The following is a 15,107-nucleotide window of genomic DNA, read 5'->3' as shown; positions in this document are numbered from 1 at the left end:
TGGCACATTTTAACTGTTTCTCTTCTTGCTGGTAGGGGTACTATTGCTGTGAACCCTCATATGTAAATGTTAATTAAGAGTTCTTTTTTGGGCCTGGAGCTGTAGTCCAGTGGCTAAAGTCCTCAGCTTGCACATGTCAGGATCCGATATGGGTACCGGTTCTAATCCCGGTGGCCCTGCTTCCCATCTAACTCCTTGCTTGTGGCCTGGGAAAGCAGTCGAGGACAGCCCGAAGCCTTGAGACCCTGCACCTGTGATCTCTCAGAGAAGGATCCTGGCTCCTGGCTTCAGATTGGTGCAGCTCCTGCTGTTGCTGCTGCTTGGGGAATGAATCAACAGATGAAGGATCTTCCTCTCTGTCTCTCTGTATATCTGACTTTGCAATCAAAATAAATAAATCTTTTTTTTTTTTTTTTTTTAGATTTATTTTATTTTTATTACATAGTCAGATATACTGAGAGGAGGAGAGACAGAGAGGAAGTGGAGCTGCCGGGATTAGAACCAGCAGTGGCCATATGGGATCAAGGCAAGGACCTTAGCCACTAGGCCACGCTGCCCAAAATAAATAAATCCTGAAAAAAAAAAAGAGTTCTGTTTTTCTCTCTCTTTTTTAAAGATTTATTTATTTTGATTGGAAAGCCAGATTTACACAGGAAGGAGAGACAGAGAAAGATCTTCCCTCTGCTTATCATTCCCCCAGGGACTGAAATGACTGTAGCTTAGCTGATTTGTAGTTAGAAGCCAGGAGATTCTTCTGGATCTCCCACATTGGTGAGGTGTCCGAAGGATTTGGGCCGTCCTCCACTGCTTTCCCAGGTCATAAGCAGGGAGCTGGAACGGAAGAGGAGCATCCAGGATGTGAACCATCATCCATATGGGTTTAAGTGCTTGCAAGGAAAGGATTTAGCTACTGAGCCATTGTGCCGGGTCCAAGAGTTACTTCTCCTTAGCATTTTTTTAAAGAAGATTTATTTATTTTTATTGGAAAGGAGGATATACAGAGAGGAGGAGAGACGGGAAGATCTTCCATCTGATTTACTCCCCAAGTGCACAATGGCCCGTGTTGAACTGATCTGAAGCCAGGAGCCAGGAACTTCCTCCAGATCTCCCACACGGGTGCAGGGTTCCAATGCCTTGAGCCGCCTTTGACTGCTTTCCCAGGCCACAATCAGGGAGCTGGGTGGGCAGTGGAGCTGCTGGGATTAGAACTGGTGCCCAATATGGGATCCTGGCGTATTCCAGGCTAGGACTTTAGCTGCTAGGCCACGCTGCCGGGCCCTCCTTTCCGCCTTTTCTCATCTTTGATTGACATGTGTGAATGAGGCTGATAGCCATTTTAGTAGCTATTCTAGCCAGTTTATCTCTGTTAGTTGATAGTAGTATGTTTCTCATACAAAATATGTGAAATGAAAAATATATATTTGTTTTGTTTTTTTTGCCGTTTTAGGAATTTGTCTGTACTTCCAGAATCAACTTTGTTCAGATTAGACCATGAAGAAAAAAATTGTGATATAGATACACCACTGGGAAATCTTTCTAAATTGATGGAAAACACTCTTACCAGGTTTGTAGCAATGAATGAGTCTGATAACTTTCCCTTCTTCTAAGGAATATTGCTAAAAATATGTTTTATTGTTTCATCTTTTTAGCAAAAAACTTCGAGATCTAATCATAGACTTTCATGAACCCCAGTTTGTACCCTACCTCAGTTCTGTCCTCCCACATGATGCAAAGGACACAGTTGCTCACATTCTAAAAGGTAGGTTACAGTCAGCACTTCTAGCTAGTTACGATTGTTATAATTTCTTTTCTTTTTTTTTTTTTTTTTTTTTGGTTTAAGATTTATTTATTTTTATTGGAAAGTCAGATATACAGAAAGAAGGAGAGACCGAGAAAGATCATGTGTCCACTAGTCCACACCCGAAATGGCTGCAATGGCCAGAGTAAGGCCAACCTGAATCCAGGAGCCTCCTTTAGGTCTCCCATGCTGGTGCAGGGTCCTGTGGCCTTGGGCCATCCTCAACTGCTCTCCCAGTCCACAGGCAGGGAGCTGAATGGGAAGTTGAGCATCTGCATCTAAACTGGCACCCATATGGAACCCCAGTGTGTGCAAGGCGAGGACTTTACTCACCCAGCTACTGTGTCAGGCCTTCTTTCCTTCTTTAAGATTATTTGCTTAAACTAAGTATACATGCAGGGCCTGGCGGCATGGCCTAGCGGCTTAAGTCCTCGCCTTGAACGCCCTGGGATCCCATATGGGCGCCGGTTCTAATCCCGGCAGCTCCACTTCCCATCCAGCTCCCTGCTTGTGGCCTGGGAAAGCAGTCAAGGACGGCTCAATGCATTGGGACCCTGCACCCGCGTGGGAGACCCGGAGGAGGTTCCTGGTTGCCGGCTTTGGATTGGCACACACTGGCCGTTGTGGCTCACTTGGGGAATGAATCATCGGACGGAAGATCTTCCTCTCTGTCTCTCCTCCTCTCTGTATATCTGACTTTGTAATAAAAATAAATAAATAAATCTTTAAAAAAAAAATAAGTATGCATGCAGAAAGGGAGGTACATTCCTGATACAATCTCCAAATGTCTAACGGCTAGGGCTGGGCCAGCACAAAGCCAGGAGTCTGAAGCTTTTTGCAGATCTCTCACATAGGTGCAGGTACCCAAGCATTCTGGCCATCTTTTACTGCATTCCCATGCGCATTAGCGGAGAGCTGGATCAGAAATGAAGCAGCCACGTGTCAAACCAGTGACCATATCGAACACTGGCATCACAGTTAGCGGCTTTAACTGATATACCATAATGCTGGACCCAGTTACATTTTCTGGATTCCATTTGGATTTTTTTTTTTTTTTTTTTTGTTAAAGATTTATTCATTTTATTACAGCCAGATATACACAGAGGAGGAGAGACAGAGAGGAAGATCTTCCGTCCGATGATTCACTCCCCAAGTGAGCCGCAATGGCTGGTGCGCACTGATCCGAAGCTGGGAACCTGGAACCTCTTCCAGGTCTCCCACGCGGGTGCAGGGTCCCAATGCATTAGGCCGTCCTCAACTGCTTTCCCAGGCCACAAGCAGGGAGCTGGATGGGAAGTGGAGCTGCCGGGATTAGAACCGGTGCCCATATGGGATCCTGGGGCTTTTAAGGCGAGGACTTAAGCCGCTAGGCCATGTCGCCGGGCCCAGTTTCAATTTTTTTTAAAGATTTATTTATTTTTTTATTGCAAAGTCAGATATACAGAAAAGAGGATAGACAGAGAGGAAGATCTTCTATCCGATGATTCACTCCCCAAGTTAGCGCAATGGCCCATGTTGAACTGATCCGAAACCAGGAGCCAGGAACTTCCTCCAGATCTCCTATGCGGGTGGGCCGTCCTTGACTGCTTTCCCAGGCCACAAGCAGGGAGCTGAATGGGCAGTGGAGCTACCGGGATTAGAACTGGTACCCATATGGGATCCAGCGTGTTCAAGGCGAGGACTTCAGCTGCTAGGCCATGCCGCCGGGCCCCCAGTTTCAATTTAAAGTGCACTGTGGTCTAGTAATATCGTTACTATTTATGAAATGTGCAATTGTAATATTTAGGGACTCAGGAAGTAGCTTAATATGAGAAATCTTCAAAAGAGTCAGGCCCAGTGCAATAGCATAGTGGTTAAAGTCCTTACCTTACACGTGCCAGGATTCCATATTGACCCCGGTTGTAATCCCAGCAGCTCCTCTTCCTATCCAGCTCCCTGCTTGTGGCCTGGGAAAGCAGTCAAGGACGGCCCAAAGCCTTGGGACCCTGTATGCACTTGGGAGACCCAGAGGAAGCTCCTAGCTCCTGGCTTCAAGATTTGCTCAGCTCTAGCTGTGGCTGCTACTTGGGGAGTGAATCATCAGATGGAAGATCTTCCTCTCTGTTTCTCCTCCTCTCTGTGTATCTGCCTTTCCAATAAAAATAAATAAATCTTTTAAAAAGTCATGAATATTCATATCATCTTTTAATTCCCTTTTACGCTCATATATTGAAAATGACCTTGACATGGTTTTTACTTTGGAAAGATGTGTTGGAGAACAAACTTGGCTAAAAGCTGCTATATTTACATAATTCATCTGTTCATTGAAATGTCACCCTCCTCTTGTGAAATGTAGGTTTGAACAAGCCCCAGAGGCAAGCGATGAAGAAGGTTCTCCTCTCCAAGGACTACACACTCATCGTGGGAATGCCCGGTACTGGGAAGACAACTACAATATGTACTCTGGTAAGGTTATGGTCCTTAAACTTAGACGCTAAGGACCTCAGCTCATAGCATGTGATATTTGATATCAGAAAGGCAGAATTTTAATTTGAAAATCTTTATTTCAATTTAACTTTTAAAAATTCTATTAGTCTCCTGTGACACAGTAAAAAAATATGGGAACATTTGTCCCATCCACCTTCCTGTATACCTTCACCCTCCCAGCTCCTAATCAGAGAGATCCATGTGGACTTGCATTCCTCTCAACTATGTTAACCATATTAAAACAACATAAGATGTGAGGGCCCAGCATGTCGGGTAAAGGCTAGTTCTCTGCATGAGGAAGCAGTGGAGGATAGCTCCAATCCTTGGGTCACTGTACACATGTGCGAGACCTAGAAGAAGCTTTGGGTTCCTGGCCATACATCAGCTCACCTCCAGCTGTTGTGGACATTTGAACTAGTGGATAGAAGACCTCTCTGTCTTTCCTTCTCTCTCTTTGAAAATTTGTCATTTAAATAAACGTGAATAGATCTTTAAAAAGAAAAAGATATGAGAAATAATGAACTGAATGGCAAACAGTAATGGTAATGTTATTGATTTCTTATATTTTTGTTTCTCTGAGAGTCTTTGTTGGTGGTTTGCAGTATGGACTACTCCCTATGTTTTTCTTTCTCTTTATTAAAGATTTATATTTTTAAAAGCAGAGTGACAAAAAGAGAGACTAATCTGCTAATTCACTCCCCAAATTTGCACAGTGGCCAGTGCTGTGCTAGGCCAAGCCTAGAACTCCATTTGGGTTTCCCATGCAGGTAACAGGTGCTGAAAATCTTTCCCAGGCATGTTAGCTGGGAGCACAACAGCTGGGACATGAACTGGGCATTCAGATAGGGGGGTGCCAGCTCTGCAGATGGTGTGTTAACACTGTGCTACAACACTGGCCTCTTCTTCCCCTTTAAAAATGATTGATTGTGGATGGGTATTGCGGTGCCTCCTCTTTGGGTGCCTGTATCCTTTATCCTGGTGCCGATTTAAACCTTTGGTAGGAGGTGCTTCCTGCAAACGTGCATCCTAGGAGTTTTCAGGTGATCATGGCTCAAATCCCTGCCAGGTCTGGATGGAGTTCCAGGATCCTGTCTTTAGCATGGCCTGGCTCTAGTTCTTGTAGGTGTCTGGGGAGTGAACCAACAAATGAAGATCTCTCTCTTCTCTGTTGCTCTTTCATATAAATAGATAAGCATTTTTGAAAATGATAAAGTAGTGGTAGGCATTTAGCATAGCATTTAGGAAACTAGTTAGGATCCCTGTGTTCCTTGTTGACCTGCCTGGATTTGACCCCTGACTGTGGTCTTGTAGTTTTCTACCAGCACACACCCTGGGGAACCAGTGATAGTGGTTCCAATAACTGGTTTCCTGTCCTGCCTTTCAAGTGGCTTACATAGGTTTAAATCAGATTCCCAGCTTTAGTCCTGGTCATTGTGCTCATATAAGGAGTGAACCAATGAAAGGAAGATCTCTGCTTTTCTCTGCCTCTCAAATAAATAAGCAAATAATAATAATAATACAGAGGTGGTTGAGTAGATTTTTATCTTCATGACAGTAAATTTCCAAGCTTAGAATAATAAAATGGCAGTAAATGTTTAATTTAAAATTTTTGTATTTCATTTTGTTTGAAAGGAGGAGAGATCCTCTATCTGGTTTATTCCCTCAAAGACCTATGAAAACTGTCAGCCAGGCCACTGTCAGAGACCTGAAACTAAAACGTCTCCCATGTGGATGTCAGGGACCCAAGTGCTTGAGCCTTTACTTGCTGCCTTCCAGTGTGTGTATTAATGGCAAGCTGGGGTAGAAGAAGAGGTGAGAATCAAATCCAGGAACCTTGATTTAGGATACAGCTGTACCAAATAGCATGTCAAGTGTTACACGAAATGCTGGTCTCAGAAAATATTTATTGATTGATATTATGTTCCAGACACTACTAAAAGTTGATATGTATTCAATTTTATTACTACTTGTAATGTTTTATTTACATAGCATTGATGTATAATACTACTGTTTAATTTTGGTTGAAACACTTGGCTTTATAATGTTTTTAAGAATTTACTTGCTTTTGTTCAGTTAAGGAGAAGAGGCAGACAGATCTCCCATACAGTGCTAGCAACTGTCAGGGCTGGACCATGCTGAAGTCTGGACCCAAGAACTCAATCCAATTCTGCCATGTGGCTGGTGCTGGTGGGACCCTACCACTCAAGCTATCACTTGTTGCCTCCCGTGTGTGCTTTTAGCAAGTAGAAAGGAGACCAGAGTTTAGATTTGAACCTGCACACTGATGCCCTAAATGACATCTTTCTTTTTTTATTAGAAAGTCACATATGCAGATAGGAGGAGAGAAAGAGAGAAAGATCTTCTGTCCGATGATTTACTCCCCAAGTGAGCACAATGGCCAGTGCTATGCTGATCTGAAGCCAGGATCCAGGAGCCTCTTCCAGGTCTCCCACACGGGTGCAGGGTCCCAAGGCTTTGGGCCGTCCTCAACTGCTTTCCCAGGCAATAGGCAGGGAGCTGGATGGGAAGTGGAGCTGCCGGGATTAGAATTGGCGCCCATATGGGATCCCGGGGCGTTCAAGGCAAGGACTTCAGCTGCTAGGCCACGCTGCCGGGCCCCCCAAATGACATCTTCATCATAGACCAAAGTGTGTATAGTGTGTTTAAAAAGTTATTGTGTTGGGGTAATACCAGTGTAATGTAGCAAATGAAGCTTCTGTTTGAGGCCCACTGGCTTCACTTCTGATCCAGTGCTCTACTAATGTGCCTAGGAAGATAGCAGAAGATAACCCAAATGTTTGCGGTCCTGTACTTACATGGAGACCTGGAAGAAGCTCCTGACTCTTGACTTCAGAACCATCCACATTCAGCCATTGTGGTCATTTGGGGAGTAAACCCACAAATGGAAGATTCTCTCCATCTCTCCTTTTTTTCTGTGTAATTCTGCCTTTTTTTTTAAAGCTACTTAGTGGATTTAGTATTGTGCCTCCTTGGGTGAAATCAGCATTATAGCTCAGTGGGTTCAGCTGGTACCTATAGTGCTGGCATCCCATTTGAGTGCTGATTTATGTCTTCTGCTGCTTCGATGGAGCTCACTGCGAATGTGCCTGGAACCGGAGCCGATAATAACACGCTTGGACTACTGACTGATGATCAATAGCCAAAATTTATTAGGGGCAACAGACTTTATATGCTGAGGGTCATACAGGATTAGGGTAGAGATACTTAGTTCATCAACAGAACCATCAACTGTTTCTATGCCTTAGTTTGGAAGTCCTTTTGCCTTGTATATTACTTCCCACTCAACTGTTCTTATATAAATGATATCTCATCAGGTATACAAAAAGGTAGCCGTACAGTTGTTCTCATGCAAAGGATATCTAATCAGTCACACACAAGACATCCATTCAGTTGTTTATCATACAAATATTGTCCCATCAACTGTAATCCTGTGCTCGCTGACTATGGTCACAATGTCCTCCTACAGTACTAGAAGATGGCCATAGCTTAGGCCCTGGCTACCCACATGGAGTTCCTGGCTCCTAGCTTTTGGTCTGCCCTCGCTGCTGTAACCATTTGGGAGTGAACCAGAACATGAAAAATTTCTCTCTTTCTCTCTGTATCTCTGCTTTTCAAATAAATAAATAGGACCTGGCACTGTAGCCTAGTGGCTAAAGTCCTCGCATTACATAAGCCAGGATCCCATGTCAGTGCTGGTTCATGTCCTGGCTGCTCCACTTCCCATCCAGCTCCCTGTTTGTGGCCTGGAAAGCAGTTGGAGACAGCTAAGGCCTTGGGACTCCACCCATGTAGGAGACATGGAAGAAGCTCCTGACTCCCGACTTCAGGAAATGAACCAGTGGATGGAGGATTTTTCTGTCTCTCCTTCTCTGTGTAAATCTGACTTTCCAGTGAAAATAAATGAATCTTTGAAATTAATAAATAAATTTCCTAAACGAAGAAATGTTATTTGGTGGGGCAAGAATTATAGAGCACAGTGAATTCAACTGTGAGTTCTAACTGCATCTCATTTCTTCTTTTTTTTTTAATAAGATTTACTTATTTTTATTGGAAATTCAGATATACAGGGAGAAGGAGATATAGAGAAGAAGATTTTCCATCTATTGGTTTACTCTACAAGTAGCCACAATGGCCAGGATTGAGCTGATCTGAAGCCAGGAGCCAGGAACTTATTGCAGGTCTTCCACGTAATTGGAGGGTCCCAAGGCTTTGGGCCATCCTTTACTGCTCTGCCAGACCACAAGTTGGGATGTGAAGTGGAAATGTTAGGACACAAATCAGTGCCAATATGGGATCCCAGCTCATGAAGGTGAAGATTTAGCCACTATGCTATCTCTGTGGACCCATTTCTCAGTGCCTGGTTTGCATCCTGTCTGCTGAGAGATTTAAATTCAGCTTCTCGCTAATGCACCGGTGTGATAGCAGGTGATGGCTCAAGTGCTTGGGACCTTGCCAGCATGTAGGAGACTCAGATGGCATTTTGGGTTCCTGACCAGCTCAATCTAACTTTGATTATGGTAGGCATTTGAGTAATGAACAAGGGAATGGATGAAAGATCTCTCCTCTTTCTCCTCCTTTCAAATCAAATCTTTTTTTTTTTTAAAGATTTATTTATTTTTATTTCAAAGTCAGATATACAGAGAGGAGGAGAGACAGAGAGGAAGATCTTCCGTCCGATGATTCACTCCCCAAGTGACCGCATTGGCCGGTGCTGCGCTGATCCGAAGCCGGGAACCTGGAACTTCTTCCGGGTCTCCCACTCGGGTGCAGGGTCCCAAAGCATTAGGCCGTCCTTGACTGCTTTCCCAGGCCACAAGCAGGGAGCTGGATGGGAAGTGGAACTGCCGGGATTAGAACCGGCGCCCATATGGGATCCTGGCATGTTCAAGGCGAGGACTTTAGCTGCTAGGCCACACCGCCGGGCCCTCAAATCAAATCTTAAAATTACTTAGACATGGGCTCGGCAGTGTGGCCTAGTGGCTAAGGTCCTCGCCTTGATCCCATGTGGCTGCTGGTTCTAATCCCGGCAGCTCCACTTCCTCTCTGTCTCTCCTCCTCTCAGTATATCTGACTTTGTAATAAAAATAAAATAAATCTTAAAAAAAAAATACTTGGACATGCTTTCTAGTAAATTTTCTGGTTCCATTTGACAATCACATGCATCATAACATTTTTTCTGGAATTTAAAATAATGCCGTTTTTCTTATCCATTTTTAGGTAAGAATCCTCTACGCCTGTGGTTTCAGTGTTTTGTTGACCAGCTACACACATTCTGCTGTTGATAATATCCTCTTGAAGTTAGCCAAGTTCAAAATTGAATTTTTGCGTTTGGGTCAGATTCAGAAGGTTCATCCAGGTATCCAGAAATTCACAGAGCAGGAAGTGTGCAGATCAAAGTCTGTCAAATCTTTAGCTCATCTAGAAGAAATCTACAATAGCCAAGTAAGTACATTTATACTGACTATAATTTCTGTGACTTAATGCGGAGAGATGACACTGTGACAAATTTAATCACATTGGCCATGTTTGCAGATGAATAGTTCACTGTATTCCCCAGGACTAATTTATTGGTTTATAGCTTGCTATTTTCCTTCTAAGATGAAATTAGGTGTTTTAGTCTATTCAGGGCTTCTCCCTTCTCAGTTCACGTAGCTTGGAAAACTACTGATGATTTGGAATTTTTTAGTGCATTTGAGTCAGAAGCAATAGAATTACCTAACATGTTGTGATAATTATTTTTAGGTTTTGATACAGAACCTAATTTTGTTTTATGGCTTTATCTCTCATTTTCTTTTTAAAATTTTTTATTTTTATTGGGAAAACAAAGAGGCATAGATTTTTTTTTTTTAAAGATTTATTCATTTTATTACAGCCAGATATACACAGAGGAGGAGAGACAGAGAGGAAGATCTTCCGTCTGATGATTCACTCCCCAAGTGACCGCAACAGCTGGTGCTGCGCTGATCCGAAGCCGGGAACCTGGAACCTCTTCTGGGTCTCCCATGCGGGTGCAGGGTCCCAATGCATTGGGCTGTCCTCAACTGCTTTCCCAGGCCACAAGCAGGGAGCTGGGTGGGAAGTGGAACTGCCGGGATTAGAACCGGCGCCCATATGGGATCCCGGGGCTTTTAAGGCGAGGACTTTAGCCGCTAGGCTACGCCGCTGGACCCGAGGCATAGATTTTTTAATGTACTGCTTTACCTTGTAATTGCTCATACTTGCCAGGGATAGACCAGCCTGAAGCCAGGTGCTCTGAACCCGATCCTGGTTCCCAAATCAGTGTGAGAGACCTGCATATTTATTATCATCTGCCTTCCTGCATATGCACTGATAGCAAATGGGATGGGAAGTGGAGTAGCCAGAATTTGAACTGGATACTCTGATGTGGGAAGCGGGTTTCCCCAATGACAGCTGTTGCATCAGACACAAACTCACCAGATTTTTGTTTAATTATTTGGGAGGCAAATAGAGAGAGTACATTTCCATCCGATGATTCACACTTGAAATGTCTTCAGTGGCTGGGACTGGGCCCAGAGTCGAGGTAGTAGCCAGGAACACAATATTGAGCCTAAAACTACTGTCTCCTAAGGTCTGTACTGTAGGGGAAATAGAGTCAGGCACAAGAGCTGGGACTTGAACCCAGTCACTCCAATTTTGGGTGCAGGTGTCGTAAACACTAGGCTAAATGCCTAGTAAGACCCATACATCCAGGGAATCCTCAAAAAGCTCCTGGTGAATGTATATTGTGAAAATACCATGCTGTTGTAACACTAGTAATCTTTATTTTTAACTCAAGTGTAGTCAGAGGACAAAAGACATGTATCTGTACACTGTAGTGCATTTCTTGATACATAGTTCTATTTCAATAAATTTTTGGATGTTGGGTTAGAATGGGTGACTATTGGATGAAAATTTTCTGTTTTTTTGTTTTGTTTTTAACAATAATTTATTTTTATTGCAAAGGTAGATTTAAAGAGAAAATGAGAGACAAAGATCTTCCTTCTGCTGGTTTACTTACCAAGTGGCCACAACTGGAGCTGAGCTGATCTAAAGTCAGGAGCAAAGAGCCTCTTCTGGGTCACCTGCGTGGGTACAAGGTTCCAAGACTTTGGACCATCGTTCACTGCCTTCCCAGGCGATAAGTAGGGAGTTGGATTGGAAATAGTTCAGCCAGAACTGGAACTGATGCCCACATGAAATCCTGGCACCTGAAGGGAGAGGATTAGCCAATTGAGCCCCAATGTACTGTACCAAAGTTTTCTGTTTTTTAGGTTTTTCCATTCTCTATGCTAGCAGGCTTTTGTTGAAGGTGCATTGGTCTGAACCAGGTCGCATTGCTGGGTTGCCAGCTTTTCATTTCTAAATTTGGGCAAAAACTAAGTACTATATTGTCCCTTGGGCCTGAACTTCTGTCTTTCCATGTTCTGGAATCATGTTTTATGTGAAACGTCCAGGGTCTGTAATTCTACATGTGGGAAGGAAAACAAGCATATTCCAAATTGACTTTTAAAACAAATATTAAAAAAAAAACAAATATAAAACAAAATTGTTAAACTTTTGCCTCCTGAATGTTTTAGATTCTCCTTAGAAGATATCCAAATATGAACATTGGTAATAACATTTGAAAAAGTGGCTTGATTTTTTTTTTCAATTCATAGAAAAAAAATAGTAACAGTGAATTTTACATGATATCAGTGTTGTCAGAATTTGATATTAGAGAATTCCCATTCATCTTTTATTTTCAAAAATGGTATAAACATTGCACATCTTATGTATTTAAAAAGATGTTCTATTTTTTGTTTTGTTTTTAGCTTATAGTTGCAACAACATGTATGGGAATAAACCATCCAATATTTTCCCGTAAAATTTTCGACTTCTGTATAGTGGACGAAGCCTCTCAAATCAGCCAACCCGTTTGCCTGGGGCCGCTTTTCTTTTCCAGGAGATTTGTGCTGGTGGGGGATCATCAGCAGCTCCCGCCCCTCGTGCTGAACCGGGAAGCCAGGTGGGTGAACAAGTCGGTTATAATCTCAAAGTAGATTGCTTTTTGTTTTGTTTGTTTGTTTCGTAAGATTTATTTATTATTAGACATCAGATTTACAGAGAGAAGGAGATACAGAAAGATCTTGTATCCGCTGGTTCACTCCCCAAGTAGCCACAATGGCCAGAGCTGAGCTAATCTGGAGGCAGGAGCCATGAGCTTCTTCCGGGTATACCTGACAGGTGCAAGTTCCCAAGGCTTTGGGCCATCCTTGACTGTTTTCCCAGGCCACAAGCAGGGAGCTGGATGGGAAGTGAAGCAGCTGGGACACAAACTGGTGCCCAAATGGGATCCGGGGCATGCAAGCTGAGGATTTAGCCACTGGGCTGTCATGCCAGGCCTTCTTCTTCTTTTTTTTTTTTTTTTAATTGTTTATTTATTTTGAAAGTGACAGAGAGATCTTTCATCCACTAGTTCTTTCCCCAGCTGCTCTTCATAGCCGGGACTGGACCAGGTTGAAGCCAGGAGGAGCATGGAGCTCCATCCCGGTTTGCCATGTGGTTTGGCTAGAACTGCACTGTGTTACTATCTGCTGGTTTGCCGGAAATTGGATGGAGACAGGATGATCAGGATTTGAACCACTGCTTTTGCACAGGGTGCGGGCATCGCAGTAACTTTATCCATTGTATCACAGGATGGGCCCCCAAATTCTTGTGAAGTACTGTTAAAATGATCCTTTTCTGTTTGCTGATAAGCGCTAATTTGATTTCTTGACAGAGAGCTTGGCATGAATGAAAGCTTATTCAAGAGGCTGGAGAGGAATAAGAATGCTATTGTGCAATTAACTGTACAGTACAGAATGAACAGGTAAAATGTGTTTCGGGGTTAACTGTGAATATATTTCGTAGTTAATGTCATCTGTTGAAACTGAAATCATTTTCTGTTTATTCTCTTAGTAAAATTATGTCCTTGAGCAATAAGCTGACCTATGAGGGAAAGCTGGAGTGTGGCTCCGACAAGGTGGCCAATGCCATGATAAACCTGCCCAAGTTCAAAGATGTGAAGCTGGAACTGGAATTCTATGCTGATTATTCTGATAATCCATGGCTGCTTGGAGTATTTGAACCAAGCATTCCTATATGTTTTCTTAATACAAGCAAGGTAAAAAATAAAAACACTTTGATTGTTTTTCTCTTGTCCTATTATTTCAATTTCTTCATTTCCTATACTGTGTGCTCTATTGGGGCTTTTTGAGTTAAAGCCAGAATTAGTAGTCCTTCTCACACTTCAGCATAAAGATTAAAAAAAAATTTTTTGTAAGATTTATTTTATTTTGTCACAAAGTCAGATATACAGAGAGGATGAGAGACAGAGAGGAGGATCTTCCGTCTGATGATTCACACCCCAAGTGACCGCAATGACTGGTGCTGTGCCGATCTGCAGCCAGGAGCCAGGAACTTCCTCCAGGTCTCCCACATGGGTGCAGGGTCCCAAAGCATTGGGCTGTCCTCCACTGCTTTCCTAGGCCACAAGCAGGGAGCTGGATGGGAAATGGAGCAGCGGAGACACAGATCAGCACTGTGTGATATGCCAGTGCTATAGCGTGCTTTTCCACCTTGTCGTCCCCACCTTGAACTTTATATACGATAGAGTAACAGAGAGTGAGGGAGTGACAGAGGAAGAAGGAAAAATATCTTTCATCCACTGGTTTATTCTCTAAATAGCCACAACAGCCATCTCTGGACCAGGGCGAAGCTCAGAGCAAGGAACTCCACCCAGGCTCTCCCTTGGGTGGACAGGGCCCAAGCACTCAGGTCATCGTCTGTGACTTTTTCAGTTGCTTCAGTACAGAGCTAAATCAGCAGGAGAGCAAGTTAGGACTTGCTACTGACATTACACGGTCAATTTGTGTATCACAACTCAGAAGGTTAAATTGCTGCCCTGCAACTTAGAAGATACTTTCATGCCTGGGTGTGACTTCTGTCTCCTGCTCTTGACTATGGCTTTCTTTTTTTTTTTTTTTTTAAGATTTATTATTTTTTTTATTACAAAGTCAGATATACAGAGAGGAGGAGAGACAGAGGGGAAGATCTTCCGTCCGATGATTCACTCCCCAAGTGAGCCGCAACGGGCCGGTGCGCGCCGATCCGAAGCCAGGAACCAGGAATCTCTTCCAGGTCTCCCACGAGGGTGCAGTGTCCCAATGCATTGGGCCGTCCTCAGCTGCTTTCCCAGGCCACAAGCAGGGAGCTGGATGGGAAGTGGAGCTGCCGGGATTAGAACCGGCGTCCATATGGGATCCCGGGGTGTTCAAGGTGAGGACTTTAGCCGCTAGGCCACGCTGCCGGGCCCGACTATGGCTTTCTGTTCATACATACCTCGGGAGGCAGCAACTGATGGCTTAAAACTTGGATCCCTGCCATTCGCAAGGGAAACCTGAGTGAATTCCAGGCTCCTGATTTTTGCCCGGCACAGCCCTGAATGGTGAGTGTTTAGTGATACAGCAGCAGGAGCTGTATCTGTGTCTTGTGTCTGTCTTTAATCTCGGTAAACATTCTTTATGCCCACCTGTCCATTTAGGTATTCTTCTTTTTAAATTTAGTTAGTTAATTACCTTAATTTCATGTGAAAGAGGCAAACAGATACTTCATATCTGTTGGATAACTCACGAAAATGCTTGCTACAGCCAAGACATGGCCAGGCTGAAATCAAGAACCTGGAACTCACCCCAAATCTGCCATGTATGTGGCAGGGACCCAAGTGGTCGAGCCTGTTAAAGTGTGTCTTAGTAGGAAGCTGGGGTGGAAGCAGAGGGGCTGAAGCTCAAATGCAGGATCCCTC

General features: G+C 43.6%; 1 protein-coding gene across 2 annotated transcripts in view; it reads left to right on the top strand.

Annotated features, from left to right (window-relative positions):
* DNA2 (DNA replication helicase/nuclease 2) overlaps positions 1-15,107 on the top strand; it is a 44,600-nt gene that overhangs the window by 24,253 nt on the left and 5,240 nt on the right. For both annotated transcript variants that reach the window (XM_058671544.1, XM_058671543.1), the window contains exons 11-17: positions 1,448-1,564; positions 1,650-1,759; positions 4,134-4,248; positions 9,508-9,727; positions 12,097-12,290; positions 13,044-13,133; positions 13,223-13,427. In XM_058671544.1, coding sequence (XP_058527527.1) covers positions 1,448-1,564; positions 1,650-1,759; positions 4,134-4,248; positions 9,508-9,727; positions 12,097-12,290; positions 13,044-13,133; positions 13,223-13,427 — 1,051 coding nt within the window. The remainder of the gene's footprint in view (positions 1-1,447; positions 1,565-1,649; positions 1,760-4,133; positions 4,249-9,507; positions 9,728-12,096; positions 12,291-13,043; positions 13,134-13,222; positions 13,428-15,107) is intronic.

The sequence above is a fragment of the Ochotona princeps genome, chromosome 13 (assembly GCF_030435755.1).
Source record: "Ochotona princeps isolate mOchPri1 chromosome 13, mOchPri1.hap1, whole genome shotgun sequence".
Classification (NCBI taxonomy): Eukaryota; Metazoa; Chordata; class Mammalia; order Lagomorpha; family Ochotonidae; genus Ochotona; species Ochotona princeps.
Note: the sequence above shows the minus strand (reverse complement) of the source record. Positions and strands in the feature narration are given on the sequence as shown.